Source organism: Aricia agestis, chromosome 9 (assembly GCF_905147365.1).
Source record: "Aricia agestis chromosome 9, ilAriAges1.1, whole genome shotgun sequence".
Classification (NCBI taxonomy): Eukaryota; Metazoa; Arthropoda; class Insecta; order Lepidoptera; family Lycaenidae; genus Aricia; species Aricia agestis.
In genome coordinates, this window is record NC_056414.1 from 7,393,076 (window position 1) to 7,410,859 (window position 17,784).

A 17,784-nucleotide genomic window follows, 5' to 3' on the forward strand; every position below is an offset into this window, starting at 1 on the left:
CTTACGACCTTACGCAAGGCGCGGCCGATAAAAAACAACAAACACGCTTTAATCATACATTTTATTTTCGATAGTGTTTACATGCTCGTCGTTTAAACGTTGCAGGCGGCCGTGTCGACGATTGCGCGGTTGTCCTTGAACTTGTCGCCGAGGGCGCGATTGACTCGGGACTCCGGGGGCTTGGCGAGGAAGTTGGAAATGAATCGGCCGGCTTCGACCAGCTTGAGCAAGTCTATATCGGTGTTGACCCCTAGGCCGTAGAGGAAGTAGACGAGGTCCTCCGTCGCGAGATTCCCGCTCGCTCCCCGCGCGTACGGACACCCGCCCAGCCCGGAAATTGATGAGTCCACTGTCCTCACGCCGAACTAAAAAAAACATAAATTTATCATGGAGTTTATATAGTCCTTAAATCGTTAATATAAAGGTCCTGTCAGCGGTAAAATAACTAAACAGACTGTGACGTCAACGACAATTAACGGCTGTTGTAGGCGTGTTCGCATTCGCACCAGCATATTTTTTGTGAAGGTCGTTTCGAAATGTTCGCAGATATGAAATGGTATCTATTTTTATTAGTTTTTATGTTGGCCGTTATCTGCTCAATCCGATAGCGCAATCTTCAAATAATATTACGCAAACACTTGACATTTTCGTACATAAGAGAGAACATCGGTATATAACAACAATGATATCAAAATGAATAAGTAAGTATTTAAAATCACGAACAACTTTACTTATATCAAAGGTAATCAAGTTTTGAGCATGGACGCAATACTAATGACTTGAACATCTACCTATCTTTTATTCTATGTAAACCTATCACACAAATTATTGATCTATCCCATTTTTAAGTACCTAGCTACCAGCTAGCAGTCAAGACTCAAGAGTACCTAATTCATGAATCATGATATGAATAGGCAAATATTTAAAAGATCCCAGTTTGAGACCCCTGACCAGCTATTGCCTATTATAACCTTTCACTTTTGCCACGAAAAGGCCAGGCGTAAAACGTATGGGGCCTATAATTTATGCGAGCAAGTCACGCGTCGCAGACTAGTTCTAGAGTCTAGAATATACACATGTGTTAAGTGTTAACCAAGGACGACCTTTGTACATCATTATTCATTCTTATTCAGATATAATACGAGTAAAGTTTACAATGTTAATCCAACAGCAAAGGCAATTTATTAGTAATTCGAAATACAATAGTACCTAGTACCTACCCAACATAGGTAAATTAGGACGGTCACGTCCACTTGGAAATAAAGGACAGGTATAGAAAAGTCTTCCTTGGAAGGCCCCATGAATTCTTTAGTGCTGCAGAAGTAGTAAGCTTTAACAACATCGTACAAAAGATTGTACGGTGTAGAGTACCTACTATAGGGGAAGAAGCAATCGCTTGAGCAAATTGAAAATATGAAGAGTGACATGCGGGCTAATACAGAATCTTATACAGATCCGGATAGTTAAGAAATTATTGATGACTCGCTATTTAAACTACAAGGGTTTCCTAAAACCCAGGGGTTGCGTGGAGTCATCTTATAACTTTAGAAAGCCCTGCACTATCTAGCACAGGGGATCCCAACCTTTTCTTTGTCGGGGAACACGATAAAGGCATATTAAAAATAAACTATGATACTTAAATCTTTAACTTGACTAAAAACTCAGTAGAAATTAATATCTACATCAAAAATTACCAAAAAACTGGTATTGTATAATATTATGTAGATAAATATATGACGTGATGTCTGCTTGCATCTTCTTCACACTACTACATAAACTAAATACAGAACACTAATATTGTTGAGTGAGTACCTAGTCTAAATAATTAGCAGATCACATTTTGGCTCTTGCGGACCACTGGTGGTCCACGTATCACGGTTTACCATTAGGCAAAAGCAGTGGCGGATTTACAAATTTGCCGCCTGTAGGCTGTTCAATTTTTGCCGCCCCTATAACTGACCTTCGAAATTTAATACGTTAGTTTAGTTCACAATCATAATTCATATCCCACCAAAAACATTTTTTGAAAATTTTTGCTGAGACGACCACGTAAGGTTTCACCCTGTGCGGTAGCGAAACGGCGCGGCGATGCCATACCACAGAAATAAATCAAGATAGAACGGCGACACGCGTGCGTTGTTATGGAATCGATCGTGTCAACTTTTGCTTTGCTTTTAGTTAGAACAAATAACTTACCCGTGACAAGAAATACCTCCTTTTGACCGATTCACTTTCGTACTTCTGTTTTTACAATAATTAGACATTGCACAAAGAGGCATTTTTGCACAACCGCTCCGGTGTAATCAAGTCGAGACGTGCGCGCTGGCTAAATGAACGTTCAATAAATCTTGCTCACTTGTGCAAGATTGAAACACGCGTACTCCACCAGCTTAGCCGTTCTATCTTGATTTATTACTGTGTGCCATACATTATTACTGGTATGTAGAATTTGTTCAAGTTAGGGTCAGTAGAGCTAGGCCGTGTAGATTCAGAAGCTTGGCTCTACATGAGATCACATATTATCTTTTTCACAGGGTAATCCGTAAACTTAATATGTGGTCGTCTCGGCAATATTTTACAAGAAATGTTTTTGGTGGGATTTTTTACTTCTGTAAGATAAAAAAATGGGGCTTAATTTGCCGCCCCTCTAAATCTGCCGCCCTAGGCTTCAGCCTACTTAGCCTATTGGTAAATCCGCCACTGGGCAAAAGGGGACATTCCTAAGAGGAAAATGGCGTACAAAGTCAGACGACGAGAACGGGAGTTCTAACTTTCTAAGGGCCGATTCACACCGGAAATCGGAATGGCAGCGGCGAGGCAAGCACTTTCAGCATCATATGATTTTAAACTTTATCTTCATTATTGTAATACATAGTATCGCTTGAGAAAGGCCACGAGCGGCCACGGGCGGCCACGGGCGGCCGTAGACTTCTCAAGCGATACTATATATTACAATAATGAAGATAAAGTTTAAAATCATATGACGCTGAAAGTGCTCGCCTCTCCGCTGCCATCCCGGTATAAATCGGCCCTAAATCCACTTTGTAAGTAGGTATATAAATTTTCGAAAATTATTGATGAGAGACATCCACACTTCTATACTAATATTATAATTCGAAAATGTGTCTGTCTGTCTGTGTGGTCTGTTACCTCTTCACGCCCAAAACCGTAAATACTTCAAGTCCCGGGAAAGGACATAGGATACTTTTTAATCCGGAAAATGTACGGTTCCCGCGCGATAAACGAATATTCGCCTTGATTTAACGTGTTTCATAATTCATTTTATTCAAATTCATTCTTTAATGAATCCAAAAAGGTAAAAAGTTATCAATACCTCGATCATGTGAATCGCAGACACAATACCGCACCGCACAAATTTTATATTTTTTTTAAATTTTCAATTGTCATGCGGCAGCCGGGTGCCGCTTGGGGATTGATGGGTTATATCTGTTTTCAACTTCTACGCAAATGAATATACGGTACTTATTTGGGGCTGTTACTGCGATATCGCTGTTGACAGCGAAGTCAATGTCCTTTCGTTTGCACTTCATTATGAAGTTGTTTACAATTTACATTGTAATCGTTCGCGAACCTTCTAAAATAAGGGCCATTCACACAGTACCTATGACCATTGACCATGAATGCAAAATAGGTATGTTAGGTGACAAACCGCGTAGGATAGTCTCCAGTTGCCTTTTGAACTATGAATATTTAATACTCATTTGACTAAATTTTGTGATTCAAATTATTTGACTCTTTATAGGCTAACAAATACTATAAAGGTATTTTCAAATTCTAAACCGATTTTTTCAAGTACTATACCCTTAAGTTGAGTCTCTTAGGTCCTAAGAGGGTGCGTTTGATCCAATGCTTATTATTGTTAAAAACTTTTTGGCTTGTAGAGTTACATGACCCTAATATACTATTAGGGGACACTTTAGCGTTATAAGAGGGTTGGTGAAAATGGATAGTAACTAGTCTTCTAATAAGCGAAATATTCTCCTGAGAAAAAATAAACAATGACTTTTACTTATAGTTAACTAGCGACCCGCCCCGGCGTTGCACGGGTATAAAATATATAGCCACTGAAAAAATGATTAAAATCGATAGCCTATGATCCTTCACGTGGTCTACTTCTTATCTGTGCCAAATAACTTAAAAATTGCTCCAGTACCTAGTTCGCGAGATAAGCCCTTTCAAATAATTTTCCCCGTTTTTTTCCACATTCTCCTATTAGTCTTAACGTGATAAAATATAGCCTTTCTCAATAAATGGGCTATCTAACACTGGAATAATTTTTCAAATCGGACCAGTAGTTCCTGAGATTAGGGCCTTCAAGTTAGCCCTTTCGAATATTTTTTCCACATTTTCCTCTATTTCTTCGCTCCTATTAGTCTTAGCGTGATAAAATATAGCCTATAGCCTTTCTCGATAAATGGGCTATCTAACACTGAAAATATAATCATTCAAATCCGTTGCATAGTTTTAAAGATTAAAGGGAACAACGGGACATGAGGGAAAAAAAGCGACTTTGTTTTATAATATGTACTTATAAGATTACTAACATTAGTTTGAGCCTTGATGTCTTATGTAACACCAAGTAAGCCAATAATTAAGAAGGTTATTTAATTGCTCATTACAGCATAATAAGACGTCGACTAATAAGTCAGTCTTATGATTAAAACACGCAACGTCTAGCGACCCAGCATAATCAAGGTAAAGATTAAAAACTGTACTTTGTCGTGTTTCAATAGAAACGGCATAGGAATCGTAGGTTTTTTTTTAATGAAATAAGGGCAAACGAGCAAACGGGTCACTTGATGGAAAGCAACTTCCGTCGCCCATGGACACTCGCAGCATCAGAAGAGCTGCAGGTGCGTTGCCGGCCTTTTACCCTCTTAAAATAATATAGGGTAATAGGGGAGGGTAGGGATGGTAAGGGAAGGGAATAGGGTAGGGGGTTGGGCCTCCGGTAAACCCACTCACTCGGCGAAACACAGCGCAAGCGCTGTTTCACGCCTATTCATGCCGAAGCATGGCTCTCCCACGTCTATGGTTCTGGATGCCCGAAAGTCGATTACCTGAAGGCATCACAACCATGTTTGTACTGAAGGAAATTTATTCATGTATAGTGGTAGGTTCGTACTACGTAATTTGTTCGCGTAAGAGTCAATCACTGATCACGACCAATTTTGAAGTGACATAACCCAGCCAAATTGAATAGGCCTGCCATCTGACCAATATGATCAGTCCAAAATGAACCACATTATTTTTGTAAGAAAGTGTATCGAAGAAAATTAGAATACTCACACAATATAATCCAAGTGATTATTATTAGAGCATTAAATCTCACTCAACCTACAGAAACTTTGTTATTTGAAGATTGGTAATTAAAGAAAATTATAACATTGCCTGAAGCCACCGCCCACCAAGTTTTATAAGGGGCCATGGAATCCCTTGGGGCATCCAAACCATATTATATTATTTCCTGACAGTAAATTAGGTCTCTAACCGCCGTACTCAGAGACATTTAATTACGACTAACCTTCAATTTAATGAAGAGTTTGACAGATAATGTATGGGGCTAATGTCAAAATTTTGAATTAATTACAATAATTAAGTAATTAATGTTCCACTCTGAGTGCGGCAGTATGACCATTTTTATAATTATTTTGCAGGAAAATACATACCTCCAATCCAGCTAGTAGGTTACTCAGTCCCTGGCCATACGTATCATGGAAGTGTAAAGCTAACTTATCAGGAGTGGTTACAGTGAGAACTTCCCTCATCAGCTTCTGTACAGAGCCAGCGGTACCCACACCAATGGTGTCACCCAGGGATATCTCGTAGCATCCCATTGACAGCAACTCCTCAGTTATCTGTTTTAATACAAAATACTTTTAATTTAAATTTAGTACATAAAATTGGGCATTTTTATATAATAAAAATCATTTCTATGTATATCTAACACTTTTAAAAGTTCAAGTGGTTTTTTTAATCTATGGACGCTTCACACCACGTCAGTCAGGGTTAATACACATCCATGACCCAGGAACTTTGAAAACTTTTTGTTCGGTCGGGGGTATTCGAACCCGCGAACCCTGGCTTGAGCTACCAATGAGCTCATCACTGAGCCACAGAGGTCGTATTAACTAAATTTATAGTATTAACTTGTTTAGTTGGTAGGAAGGCCACTTCTTACCAACCAGATCTTGAGTTTTTTTATTATAATAAACATGTTAACTTGCCTTAGCTATGGTTTTTGGGCTAATTGGGCCATCATAAGGACAGCCAACAACACATGAGACGTACCCTCGTACCCGCACACCATCTTTTATTGCTACATCAGCCACATCCTTGAACCTTTTCAGTCCTTCTGCTACAGAACAATTGAGGTTCTTCTGAGAAAAACCTTCGGAACCGGCTGGAAATATAGCAATCTCTTCAATATTGCACTTTTTCTGTAAATAAGGTTTGTTTTAACACCTATACTTTAATATTACAAATGCAAAAGTGTGTCTGTCTGTCTGTTACCTCTTCACGTCCAAACCGCGGAACCGATTTTGCTGAAATTTGGTATGGAGATACTTTGAGTCCTAGGAAAGGACATAGGATAGTTTTGATCCCAGAAAAATGTACGGTTCTCGCGCGATAAACGATTTTGGCGCAACGGAGTTGCAGGTGTCATCTAGTTACATTATAAACTTAGTAATACACAGAATTCTATTCATATATAAAACTTCACTCTGTTATCATAATTATATATTATTTTGTTGTTTGTCATATTAGTTAGCTTATTTTAAAACAAAATATGTTATTGCAAATACCAAGATCATAAAGCAATTACCATACTCATTTCAAGGTTATAAAAACATTCAAATAATACTTACAGCGATTTCATAGCCTTTAATATTGGGCATTAATACAGGATAATTAACACCAGGGGTCCTCTTAATTGTCTTCATTACATCTAAACCGTCACTCATTTGTTTAACCCATTTTGGACTGACAAAACTGAAGAAAACATTAATTAATAAAACTATTTTACAGTATTTTTTGTATTTAAATAAAATATATGTATAACATACCTGGCACTCTCTATGTCTTTTATACCTGCATCTGCTAATCTGTGGATCAGCTCAACTTTTATCTCTGTTGGTACGAATTTAGCTTCATTTTGAAGACCATCTCTTGGTCCTACTTCGTAAATGCGAATTTCTGGTACTTTTACACTCTGTAAAGAAAAACACAATTTTATAAAATTACTTTAACCTTATAAATGTTACACAAACAGTTTTCTTACAATTGATCTGGTGTGGGATATAAGTTTCGTAAATTTCTTCTCTAACAATTTCATTTTGTTGTTCACTTGTTTCTAAAGATAGTGATAACTGATAATACTTAAGTATATGTAATAGTCAACCGAAAAGATCAGATATAACAATGAAGATTCACAAATTAAACAAAACACTTATCATTACTAGTTTGCATTTCTTATCAGTATAAAAAGAGTCTAGAAGGTCAATAAGAAATAATTGAAATCATTTCTGTTTGGGCGTCAGATAAAGTACAATGCTTTTGGTTGCTATATGAATTACGTTGGTATTTCTCAATTTGACCACCTTAAATAATATGTATTAATTATATGATTTGATTCATTAGAATAGGAATTAGATACTTCAGTTTTTTTCTAGAAAAACATGAAATGGTAGGTAGGTACAAACTGTGCATTTTAATTTTTATAAGTCCCGCGTTTTTCAGTCTTGCAGCTTGCTCCACCAAATGTCACTGTCTACTGACATTATTACCTACTTTTTTTTTTTTTTGGGATTTGGCACTGTACCTACTTTTTGTTTGTAAATTACAGTTGGCATTTGCCAGTGCTGTGAAGTGTGAAGTCAGAAGTTCTGTCCAACCACCACTGATCTCCATCATACAAGTACGCTGGATCACAGACTACTTAGGGATACTACGTATACGCTGGATCTATGATACCCACTTTTTTTTTGTGACATTCGAAACATATATATATATATATATATATATATATATATATATATATATATATATATATATGTATATACATTATATATATTACTTAATCGCGTAAAACCTTTTAAAACACAAATATATAAGTGGTGGTAGTTCATAGTTAAATGAAAGGGTGTATGTTATGTAAAACACGGTACAAAAAGGGATGTGGGGTTACATTTCACAAGTAAGTGATTTTAGGCACTTAAAAATGTGGCACTAATCTTATTATACCGTATTCACCACATATTTACCTTTGTTTTACCGATTTTTGATAAACAATAAAATTCAATAGTGTTGGAGTTTTCTGTCGATAAAACTTATCGATATCTATAATAATTGTATTGAAATCTCCGATAACCGATTTTTATACAGACAGGTTTCCGTCTGACGAAGGAAGACTGGAATTATGGTTGAAAAAAATTGAAAAGCCTGGTTGGCGTCCGATAATTGCTACTACCGCTTGCCGTTACTATTTGAAGTGTACAAACTACAAACGTTCTCTGTGAAAATACAAGGCGCAAAACTACCATTTGATCGTGATTATGTTTGGAAAATTTATTTCAGCGTCTACTCTTTCTTGACAGACTGTAACTGTGTAACGGTAACTAATAAAATATAATGTTAAAGTATCGCACATATATTTTTATTATTTATAAATACCTTATGTGGTCTACTCCACCCCAATAAAAAAATGTATTCAAACGTTCCATATTTATTTATGGATCGCATTATCCAATTAGTTAATTTCCCTCACACTTCTGCAATCAGCGACAAAATGGCGAAAATCAAATGAGATAAAGTAAATCGATAAAAATTGGCTTGCTAGATCCATAACTAAATAGGGAACTTTTATATTATTACTAGACTTTCCGCGCGGTTTCTCCCACGTGAATATTTAATTACACAGACAAATTGGTCCACAAAAAATAGCCTATATAATCCTTCACGTTATACATTCCCCCGCTTTTTCCACATTTTCCTCTATTTCTTAGCTCCTATTAGTCTCAGCGTAATAAAATATATAAAATGGGCTGTCTGACACTGAAATAATTGTTCAAATTGGACCAGCAGTTCCTGAGATTAGAGCGTTTAAACAAACAAACTCTTCCGCTTTATAATGTTATATGATGAGATTAGTTAGGGTCTAATCACACAGAACACTTATTCAGCTTTGTTCAGCTTTAATACGATACACTGTAGCACTACTTTGATAATATTAGAAATAAAATTAGAAAATACAATTCAACAAAGTTTTCGTTAGAAGCTTATCTTCAGTTTTATTTTTAGTTTTTCGTAGTGCTAACGGGTAAAAATAAATGGATTATAGATAGGTAGGTACTGCTACTTCACGTTATCTACGTATGAAATCGTTGTTAATTTATAATCTAAATTACGGAGAGGAAGTCTGTAATATTTAATACAAATACGTAGCGTTTGTATTATTCAATTTAATATTTTTGTCCTAATGGTCTACATTATCTGAATCTGGAAATATTTCATCGATAATAAAAAGACAGTTGTACATCACTAGTATTAGTTCCAAATACTCCCACTGCTGCTATCAGCGCCAATATGGCGACATGATGGCGACTTCCAAACGTCATTTTTACGTCAAATTTAGTTCCTATATCTAATAATGGGGGATAGCTCGCGCGCGACAGCGGGCCGCGGTCCGCGGCGTGCTGTCGCGCGCGAGTGTGGATCGGCAGATAAACTATTTACGTCAAGAGTCAAGTGTCATTTCAATGTTGTCCATCCATTCATTTCAAAAGGCGAAAAAGATGGTTGAAAAAATTTTTGCTCCACGAAAAATTATGAATTATGAACTTTCTGAACTACTTGGAACCAGCAGACTTAAGAAAATACCTACGAATGGATTCCAGATCTTATAACATAATATAAATTGACTTTAATACAGATTTTGCAGTTCCCACTACAGATAAAAGGTTGAAACCATCTGGCGACACTGATTTAGTCACTTAGAAGCCACATTTTTTCCGATTTTGGATCCTAGCTTTCTAAATGTTATTCCACTTGACTAAATTTTTTAGGGTCCTAGCTAGGACTTCCTAGCTAGGATAAATGGAATAAGCGCTTAATATCATAAACCTATAATGCTAAAGACCAACAAAGAGTGCGAGAGAGAAGAAAATCCTTTATGGAATTATAACAAGATGAAAAGAGAGAGGCAGTCTAATGAAAATTGTAACCACTTTTATTTGACAGGTCGTCAAAAGTCGTCAGTCGTTTTTATGCCCTTTCGGTATTTCCAATATATTGTTCAATTTGTTTGTTATTTTTAATAAATATTATTATATTTAAAAATGTTGACTTGTGCTGTAATTGTTTGCAGTGTAAATCATAAGAATAATCCTGAAAAATATACATTTCACTTTTTCTTACGTCCGTGTTTCACAGGTAATTAATCTTCATGTCCTAAGTCCTAATTGCTACGATGTGTTTATTTTCGCTCTATTCTGTCTTTAGTTCTCTATTTCAAATAAAATATTATGTATCGTCCCTTTTACTTTCATATTTTGCGTAACTAAAGGTACTATTGTTCTTATATTACACAAATTTTGAAGAAACATTTTTCATAAAAAAAATTTACATATACGCTAGTGCTTGAATCAAATTTATCGATATGCTTATCGATATTTTACAATAACATAAAACTAAAATTAAAAATCATTTAATTTTATATTTATCACCTTAAGCCCGGTCGCACATCTGATCAGAAAAATTCGGACGCCCGGCGGAACGCACTCTGTTCATACATCATACTATGTATGAGCGGGACGGGGCGTCCGAATTTTAGTGATCACAAATTCGGAAAATGTGCGGCCGGACTAAAAAGGACATATTATCTTATTTTAACTATAATATAGTATATTATAATATAGCTAATATAATATAACTACTATAATATAGAGTGACTCTAAAACTAGAGGAAGGTTTATATTTATATATCATAATCATTTGTTTTACAGATTCCCTCAAGATCCTCTAATAAGAGGAAAATGGCTGAAATTAATTGGGCGTGTTGGTTGGAATCCCAAGAAAAATTCAACAATATGTAGCAAACATTTCATTGAAAATTTTTAAAGAAAAAGTAGAATAAATACTATTTTGGTTAAAGGAGCTATCCCAACTTTATTTGTGCCAGTAAGTTTGACATACTGTTGCACTTGTTACTGAAGCAATTATTAAATATAAGCAATTATAAGCAATTATTGCTTTTTAGTTCATTTAAGATTATACTTAAATGAACTAAAAAGTATTAAATAATCCTTATTCTGTACTCAATCTTCATAATTTTGAAGTCGGTACCAGTCCTAAGTATATAAGTTGCAGTTATACCTATTCTGTCAGAGAACTGGCGATTAGGTTAGCTGGTACCGATTGCAAAATAATGAAGATTGAGAATAGAATTAATACTGAGTACAGAATAAGAATTGTCATTAACTTGGTAGTCGGTTTTAATTTTGTGTTTAAAAAATGATAATTTTACTCTTTTTAGCTGTCCTTAAGGTTTTCTATACCTACAGTTGGTGTTTTAAAAAATCAAAATCAAAATTGCTTTATTCTGAAAATTTCTGAAAATTTATTCTGAAAATTTCTGAAAATATATTTTATTTTAGATTTGTTCAGAAACAAATCTAAAATAAAATATATTTTCAGAATACATGGTGCCTACCACCGGTTCGGGAACTAAGCTGACGATAAGAACCGGCGTAAGAAACTCGCACGGGGCCCACTTTTTACCAAAAAAAGTGAGAAAAAAATAATCTTTTAAAATAAAATTTACAATGCTGTAACTAAAAATTATACAATGTAAACATAGATAGATACATAATAATTGTAAGTCATGTAGAAGTAGCCTTGCAAGCAGTAATTCAGCATTCCCAAGATGTGCCATCGTTTATGAAATCATTGACCTTATAATAGGCTTTGGCACAAAACGTTCTTTGACTACTTTTTTAAATTTATTAATCGAAAGATTTTGAACGTTTTCTGGGACCATAATATGTTCCCATTTGAATATCAAGGAGTCACCTCGATTTCTCATGGTTTCCATCACCAGACCACCACTTTTGTGAACATAATACCTACTCGGAACAATACAATGTACAACAAAAGAAAAAATTTGAAAATCGGTTCATAAACGGCGGAGTAATCGTTGAACATACATAAAAAATATATCCACAGCCGAACGTCTAGACTCCTCCTGTTTGGAAGTCAGTTGGAAATAATTATAATAAAAAATATGATATTTTATGATATGTATTTAATTTAAGAATAAAATATAATATACTATGTGTGTTGTTTACTTTCAACGTTTACTTTCAATATAAGGACTGATTTACCAGATAGATTTTACCTGAGTAATAAATAAGTAACTTTATAATGTGTTATGTGTACATTATTTACCCCTATAAGAACCTCACGTCTTAACATATCCGACGATTGAAAAATCATTCCAAAAGAAAATGTGTATCTACTTTTCAATCGTCACCTTTTTTTGCCAATTAAAATTTATGATACCTAATTTGAAATACAAATCTGTCAAAGTTGCATATTATTTATTTCTAGAAACTCAGGTAAAATAACTCGAACGGACTATACTATCGATAGCAAAATACTATACTCTCGATAGTAAAATATACATCACTAGCACACGCACACATTGACAGATCGAAAATAGTCACGCATTTTCGGGTTGTCAGGTGGTCTTTACGACAGTATATATTAAGTCTATGCTTAATATATAGTTGTTTTGACCTTACGTTTCAGGATATTAAAAAAACAAGTTGTCAAATTTCAGAGTAGAAAATTGTCTGTCGTCTGAATGTCAAATTAGCAAATTGTCAAACAACTTAAATTAATCTGTGTTGTCAAAGAAAAAAGCAAGAAAAAAGCGTTGTTCTTGTTAGTTGTTGTAGATGAATACCATTTACCGGCTATAAATATTTATATTATATTATAATTACTACACTCAATATTTAAAATGGGTAGGAAAATAGTTTAACTTTTGAAGTGAACTTGAGAGTTCTTAATTTAATCTTTATGTGTTATATTTCAGCTGTAAACAGTGCCACGTCCTTCGTGTTATCATCCATATTAACTTTGTTAATATTTTCTGGAATGCAGATGTACAAACCCATTTTAGTAAGCTCACCAGCAACAATCATACTTGGAGGATACCTTGGATCACTATTGTTTATGTTTATCGTTACTGTATCCTTTATTATCCAGCGATGCCTTTTATTTCTAAACAGCCAATTTATAGATAAGTATAGGTAGAACACCCAAAAATTAACCTGTTACAACTTACCACATGCTTATTTAAATATTAGTGATTTGAAAGGAACCTGTAGTTTCATGAAGCCCCAACCGGCCACATCCGGCCGCGGTAACAATAGATAAGCTATTGTGTCTCGTTTTTCCGCGATCGAAAGGAAATGTATATTATTTAGTTTAAGAACAAAATCTCTGTAGTGGTTTTTACTTACACTGTTATAACACAATGATATCCTGAAACTACCACAGGCTGTTGGAAATTTAGAAGCCACCTTGTTCGGTAAAAATTTCCAACTGAAGTTGCCAGAAATCATCCTTTCTATGGCTATTTCACTTATAGCTGCTGGAATGGTACACAGAATTTGTTTTACAACCTGGTAAGTTTGTTTAGATCTGTTGCAGAGTTTTATTTTCTGTTTTCAAAATTATAACATACTTTTGTATTTTTCAGCTTAATCTTTTCGCTGATCACCATATACTACATGAATAAGTTATCCCAGAAGACTTATGCCACCACAGTCGCTGCGCCAGTACAAGTCAAAGGCAGACGTCACAAATAATTTCAATACATAATCTTTTTATAAATAAAACAAATCTTATTAACTTTCACATTTTATTTATGAGTACAGTATCAGTACAGTATCTCTAACATGAGTACAGTAATAATCAGAATAACCATATTCACGTGTATGGTGAACATATTTTACCTATGATTAAATGAAATTCTTAAAAGTGAAATCACTTTTAAACATAAACATACTTTTCTCTTATCTGTTAGACAAACAAAACATAAGAGTAAGTAGTCCTTATAAATTAAAAAAAAAAATTAAGTCATTTGAATAACTTTACATGCTCCATGAAGAAGGCATGCAATAGTTCCATGAAATACTTAAAATAAATGAACCACAAAAACATTGTAATCAAACATGCAAGGAATGTTAAAGGCAATCATTTAAGGAATTTTCTTCAACGTGTAGACCAGCCTTTCCCAAAGTGGGCGATAATGCCCCTGTGTGGGCGCTGAAGGTCTAAGGAAGGCGGTGTGGGACCCAGAATAAAAATGGGGGCATTGGGTAGAGGCATTGGGGCGGTGATTTGTAACTTAATTTCATCTGAATGCATTTTAAATTCAAAGAATGGGGGGCGCTACAAGTAGCATAATTTGTTCTCAAAGTGGGCAGTATACAAAATAAGTTTGGGAACCTCTGATGTAGACAAAGATGAGTGTGATATTGAATTCAGCATTATAATAATTTTGCATTTATATAAGTATTATATTGTACAACTTATTCTATACAACCATCAACAAAAGAGAAAGGAAAATATTTTTGTCATTATAATATTAAGGACGGATGTAAAAACAAATGTTACATTCTTTTTTTTTTTTGTTATACAAAAATCACTTGGCCATTAATCATTATATTGTACATTCTGCAGGATTTCTATGATCGTGGAATCAGTGCCTCTAATTTATTAATATATTATTGTTTATTGATTATATTAAAGACAACCCAACTATTTATATCTTAAATCACAACTCCATTATCTAATCTACATTTGAAAGTATTGCTTATTTCAATCTACAAAGTACCTATCTAAGATAATGTTTATGAAATAGAATAATATTATAACTCAACTGATTTTAATTGTTATCTTACACATTTTAAAATAACTTTAGAATATTTTTTTAAATGAGAAATTCAACAAGTCCCTGTACAAAAATATGTTTTAACTATTGACTTATAATGATATTGCACAAGGTTTCTTTGCTTCCAAATATTTGAACTCTATATTCTTCTTATATAATATTAAAAAAGTAACAGTCCAAAAGAGGCTAAATTATTTTAACGTGTGTCTTTATTATAATAAGGAACACACTATACATACATTTTATTAAAATTTATAATAATTAGTCAGTGCAGCCTCTTTTGTTCTGAAGGCATGAGTGATGACTAAAAATATTTTTCCATATACTAATTTTACACATTGAAGATAAAAATAAAGGATGGAATATCACCTAACTATAATATGTAGCATATTTGTTCATGAATTGCTTAATTCTGTTAAAATATTATATTGTTACACTATCTTAAATAATAATGGACAATAAAGTAAACTTTAAACAAAACATGCCTTTATAAACTTTTAGCCATAGTACAAATCTCAAAAACAATTATAATCATCTTTAATTTGGCACTTAAGAGTTAAAGATTTTTTGAATTGTTAATATGGTTCAGAGTGCTTTAGCAGAGCTCTTCTTGATTATATCTTAATTGAATCAAACTTAAGTTTATCTGACATGCAATAACAATGTACTTCAGAAAGCCCTGCTATAAATATTTATAATACGAGCAGTACAATTTTTGTCTAAGCTTAAATCTGAGAGTAATTATTCATCACATCTTTTGTTGCAAAGTAAGGCACTTTACACTTCACTCTACTGAGTAATTGACATTCATTTACTATTTAATTTTAATCAATAAATAAATTATCTTCCTTTTTGGTTTCTAATACGAAATCAATCTTATGAATCTATTTAAATAATTTGATTTATTTAATACTTAAGGTACATTAAACTCTTAATATAGGTTGGGGCCTAATAAACAACCTATACTTGCTTGTTTCTAATATGCATACTATTGTTTCTCACATATGGATTCTGCAAGATTCTTGGAGTAGTCTCCATAACTCTCAATAGAAGATCATCTAAATAGTTTTCGAGATCCTTGTTCTTTTTCTTCTCAGATTCAACATCTTTTTGTAAGTTGTAAATTGTTACAATTAAATCTTCTCGTGACATATCCTCAAATTGCTGTAAAACCGTTTTGGGTAAATTGTTAAAGGCTGGATTAACATAATCTTCCTCCACTATGTTCTCTTCTCCAACTATTATGCGTTCTTCGAGGAGCTTCTTAGGTTTGCTGTTACCAAATTTTTTGAAAAACTTAGGGCTCGGTTTTTCTTTAAGGGAATTGGGGCTATCAAGTTTTTTGTTCCTTTCCAGGCTTGATGACTTTTCTCTGTCAATCATAGTTTGGCTAATTGATTTTCTGGAATACAGTTTTTGTGACCATTCATCATCTTTATTCAGAGCCTGTGCGGGCAGTTGTGGCGCAGTGAATGTATCAAGACTTAATCGTACTGGTTTAAGCGGGGCTTGTTTCTCTGAGGCCACCAAATTGCTGCTCGTAGATCTTCTGAGAAATTCTCCACCACCCAAATTCTCCAGCGAGGCATTTACAGGAGATGGTGTATAATTTTTTACGTTTCTTGGTAAAAATGAATTGTTATTTACATTCAGAGAGCTGCCTGAACTTTTGTGGGACAGATCATCAAATGCAAATTCGTCCTCATCCTCGCTGATGACCCCGGGATCTGCTTGATCAGTTGGCAACCTCTTTGGTGTAGATGTGTCAGGAGTAGACAGAACAGAATTTCTTAAGTTACCCACACTACCACCTAGAGAAGATGAATCACTTTTCTTATCTTTTTTGTTGAGATTGATTTTTGATCCCAGGTTTTTAGCAAACTTTTTGAGGCCCTTACGTTTTTCTATGCTTCCTATGCTCATGAGACTGCCGCCGACGTTTTGGGCGATGCTCGACAAAGACGACTTGTGTTTATCTTTCTTGCTGAGGTCAGACAAACTTCCTTCTTTAACAGTGAATGCTATTTTAACCTCTAGCTCACCTCTATTTTTATCATTCTCCTTGCCAGTTTTCCCACGCAAGGGATACGATCGGTTTCTCGGTGTTTCGTATATATCGAGGTCTTTTAACGGAATAGATACTTGACCTAGTAAATGATCTTTGACAAAGTCTTCATCGTATACTTTCAAAACGATTTCTGCAGTGTTTCCCTGTGAAGGTATCCGCAATTCGCATTCCTCAAACCAATCTACGTTTTCTGTGGCCTTATGTTTAACAGAAGTTTGGAATTTATCTTTACCGAGTGATATTGTAACGAAACAGTTATTTGTACCGTTTTTACCTTTTATGAGTAATCCTTTAGCTCTTTGGACAATAACTTGGACGTGAGTTGGATCCCACATATTTTTCTGTATTTTGTGAGGATTTAACAATAACAAATCACATTAAACGGCAAAATATGAACAAAAACTAGATACTATTGTACACTGACACTCAAACAAAAATCCGAAATCCGAATTCCGAAACAAGGCGTAGACCAGTGTTGCTAACTATTCAAAACGTTTTCCCCCTAAAGCAACTTCAAAACCCACTAAATTTCAATAAAAACTCCCCAAAAAATCAAAATATTTAAAATTTCTTTCGGTATGTTCTACTAAGCGCTAAAAACGCTGAAATACGCCTTCAACAGGCCAAACAAACAAACAGGCCGGCAGTTTTTAAATACTTCAATCTTTCTTTTTTTCATTACATACAATGACAACAAATATAATAATCTGTCAGCCTACTGTCAGCTAGTGTT

The 17,784-nt window shown here is 34.5% G+C and overlaps 3 protein-coding genes across 3 annotated transcripts; 1 reads left to right on the top strand and 2 right to left on the bottom strand.

Moving 5' to 3' along the window:
- Positions 1 to 42: 42 nt before the first annotated feature.
- LOC121730325 (hydroxymethylglutaryl-CoA lyase, mitochondrial) lies at positions 43 to 7,677 on the bottom strand. Its single transcript, XM_042119326.1, has 6 exons — positions 7,304 to 7,677; positions 7,089 to 7,234; positions 6,891 to 7,014; positions 6,249 to 6,461; positions 5,691 to 5,879; positions 43 to 365 (listed from the first exon to the last, which is right to left on the bottom strand). The coding sequence occupies exons 1-6, from the start codon at positions 7,355 to 7,357 to the stop codon at positions 93 to 95; spliced, it is 999 nt and encodes a 332-aa protein (XP_041975260.1). The 5' UTR covers positions 7,358 to 7,677; the 3' UTR covers positions 43 to 92.
- Positions 7,678 to 12,945: 5,268 nt separating this feature from the next.
- On the top strand, positions 12,946 to 13,938 carry LOC121730326 (keratinocyte-associated protein 2). Its single transcript, XM_042119327.1, has 4 exons — positions 12,946 to 13,046; positions 13,118 to 13,272; positions 13,585 to 13,712; positions 13,787 to 13,938. Exons 1-4 carry the CDS (start codon positions 13,043 to 13,045, stop codon positions 13,893 to 13,895), a joined length of 396 nt encoding a protein of 131 aa, XP_041975261.1. The 5' UTR covers positions 12,946 to 13,042; the 3' UTR covers positions 13,896 to 13,938.
- LOC121730323 (rab11 family-interacting protein 2) lies at positions 13,937 to 17,504 on the bottom strand. The gene has a single exon (XM_042119322.1). It carries the CDS (start codon positions 17,384 to 17,386, stop codon positions 15,944 to 15,946), a length of 1,443 nt encoding a protein of 480 aa, XP_041975256.1. The 5' UTR covers positions 17,387 to 17,504; the 3' UTR covers positions 13,937 to 15,943.
- Between the last annotated feature and the right edge of the window lie 280 nt (positions 17,505 to 17,784).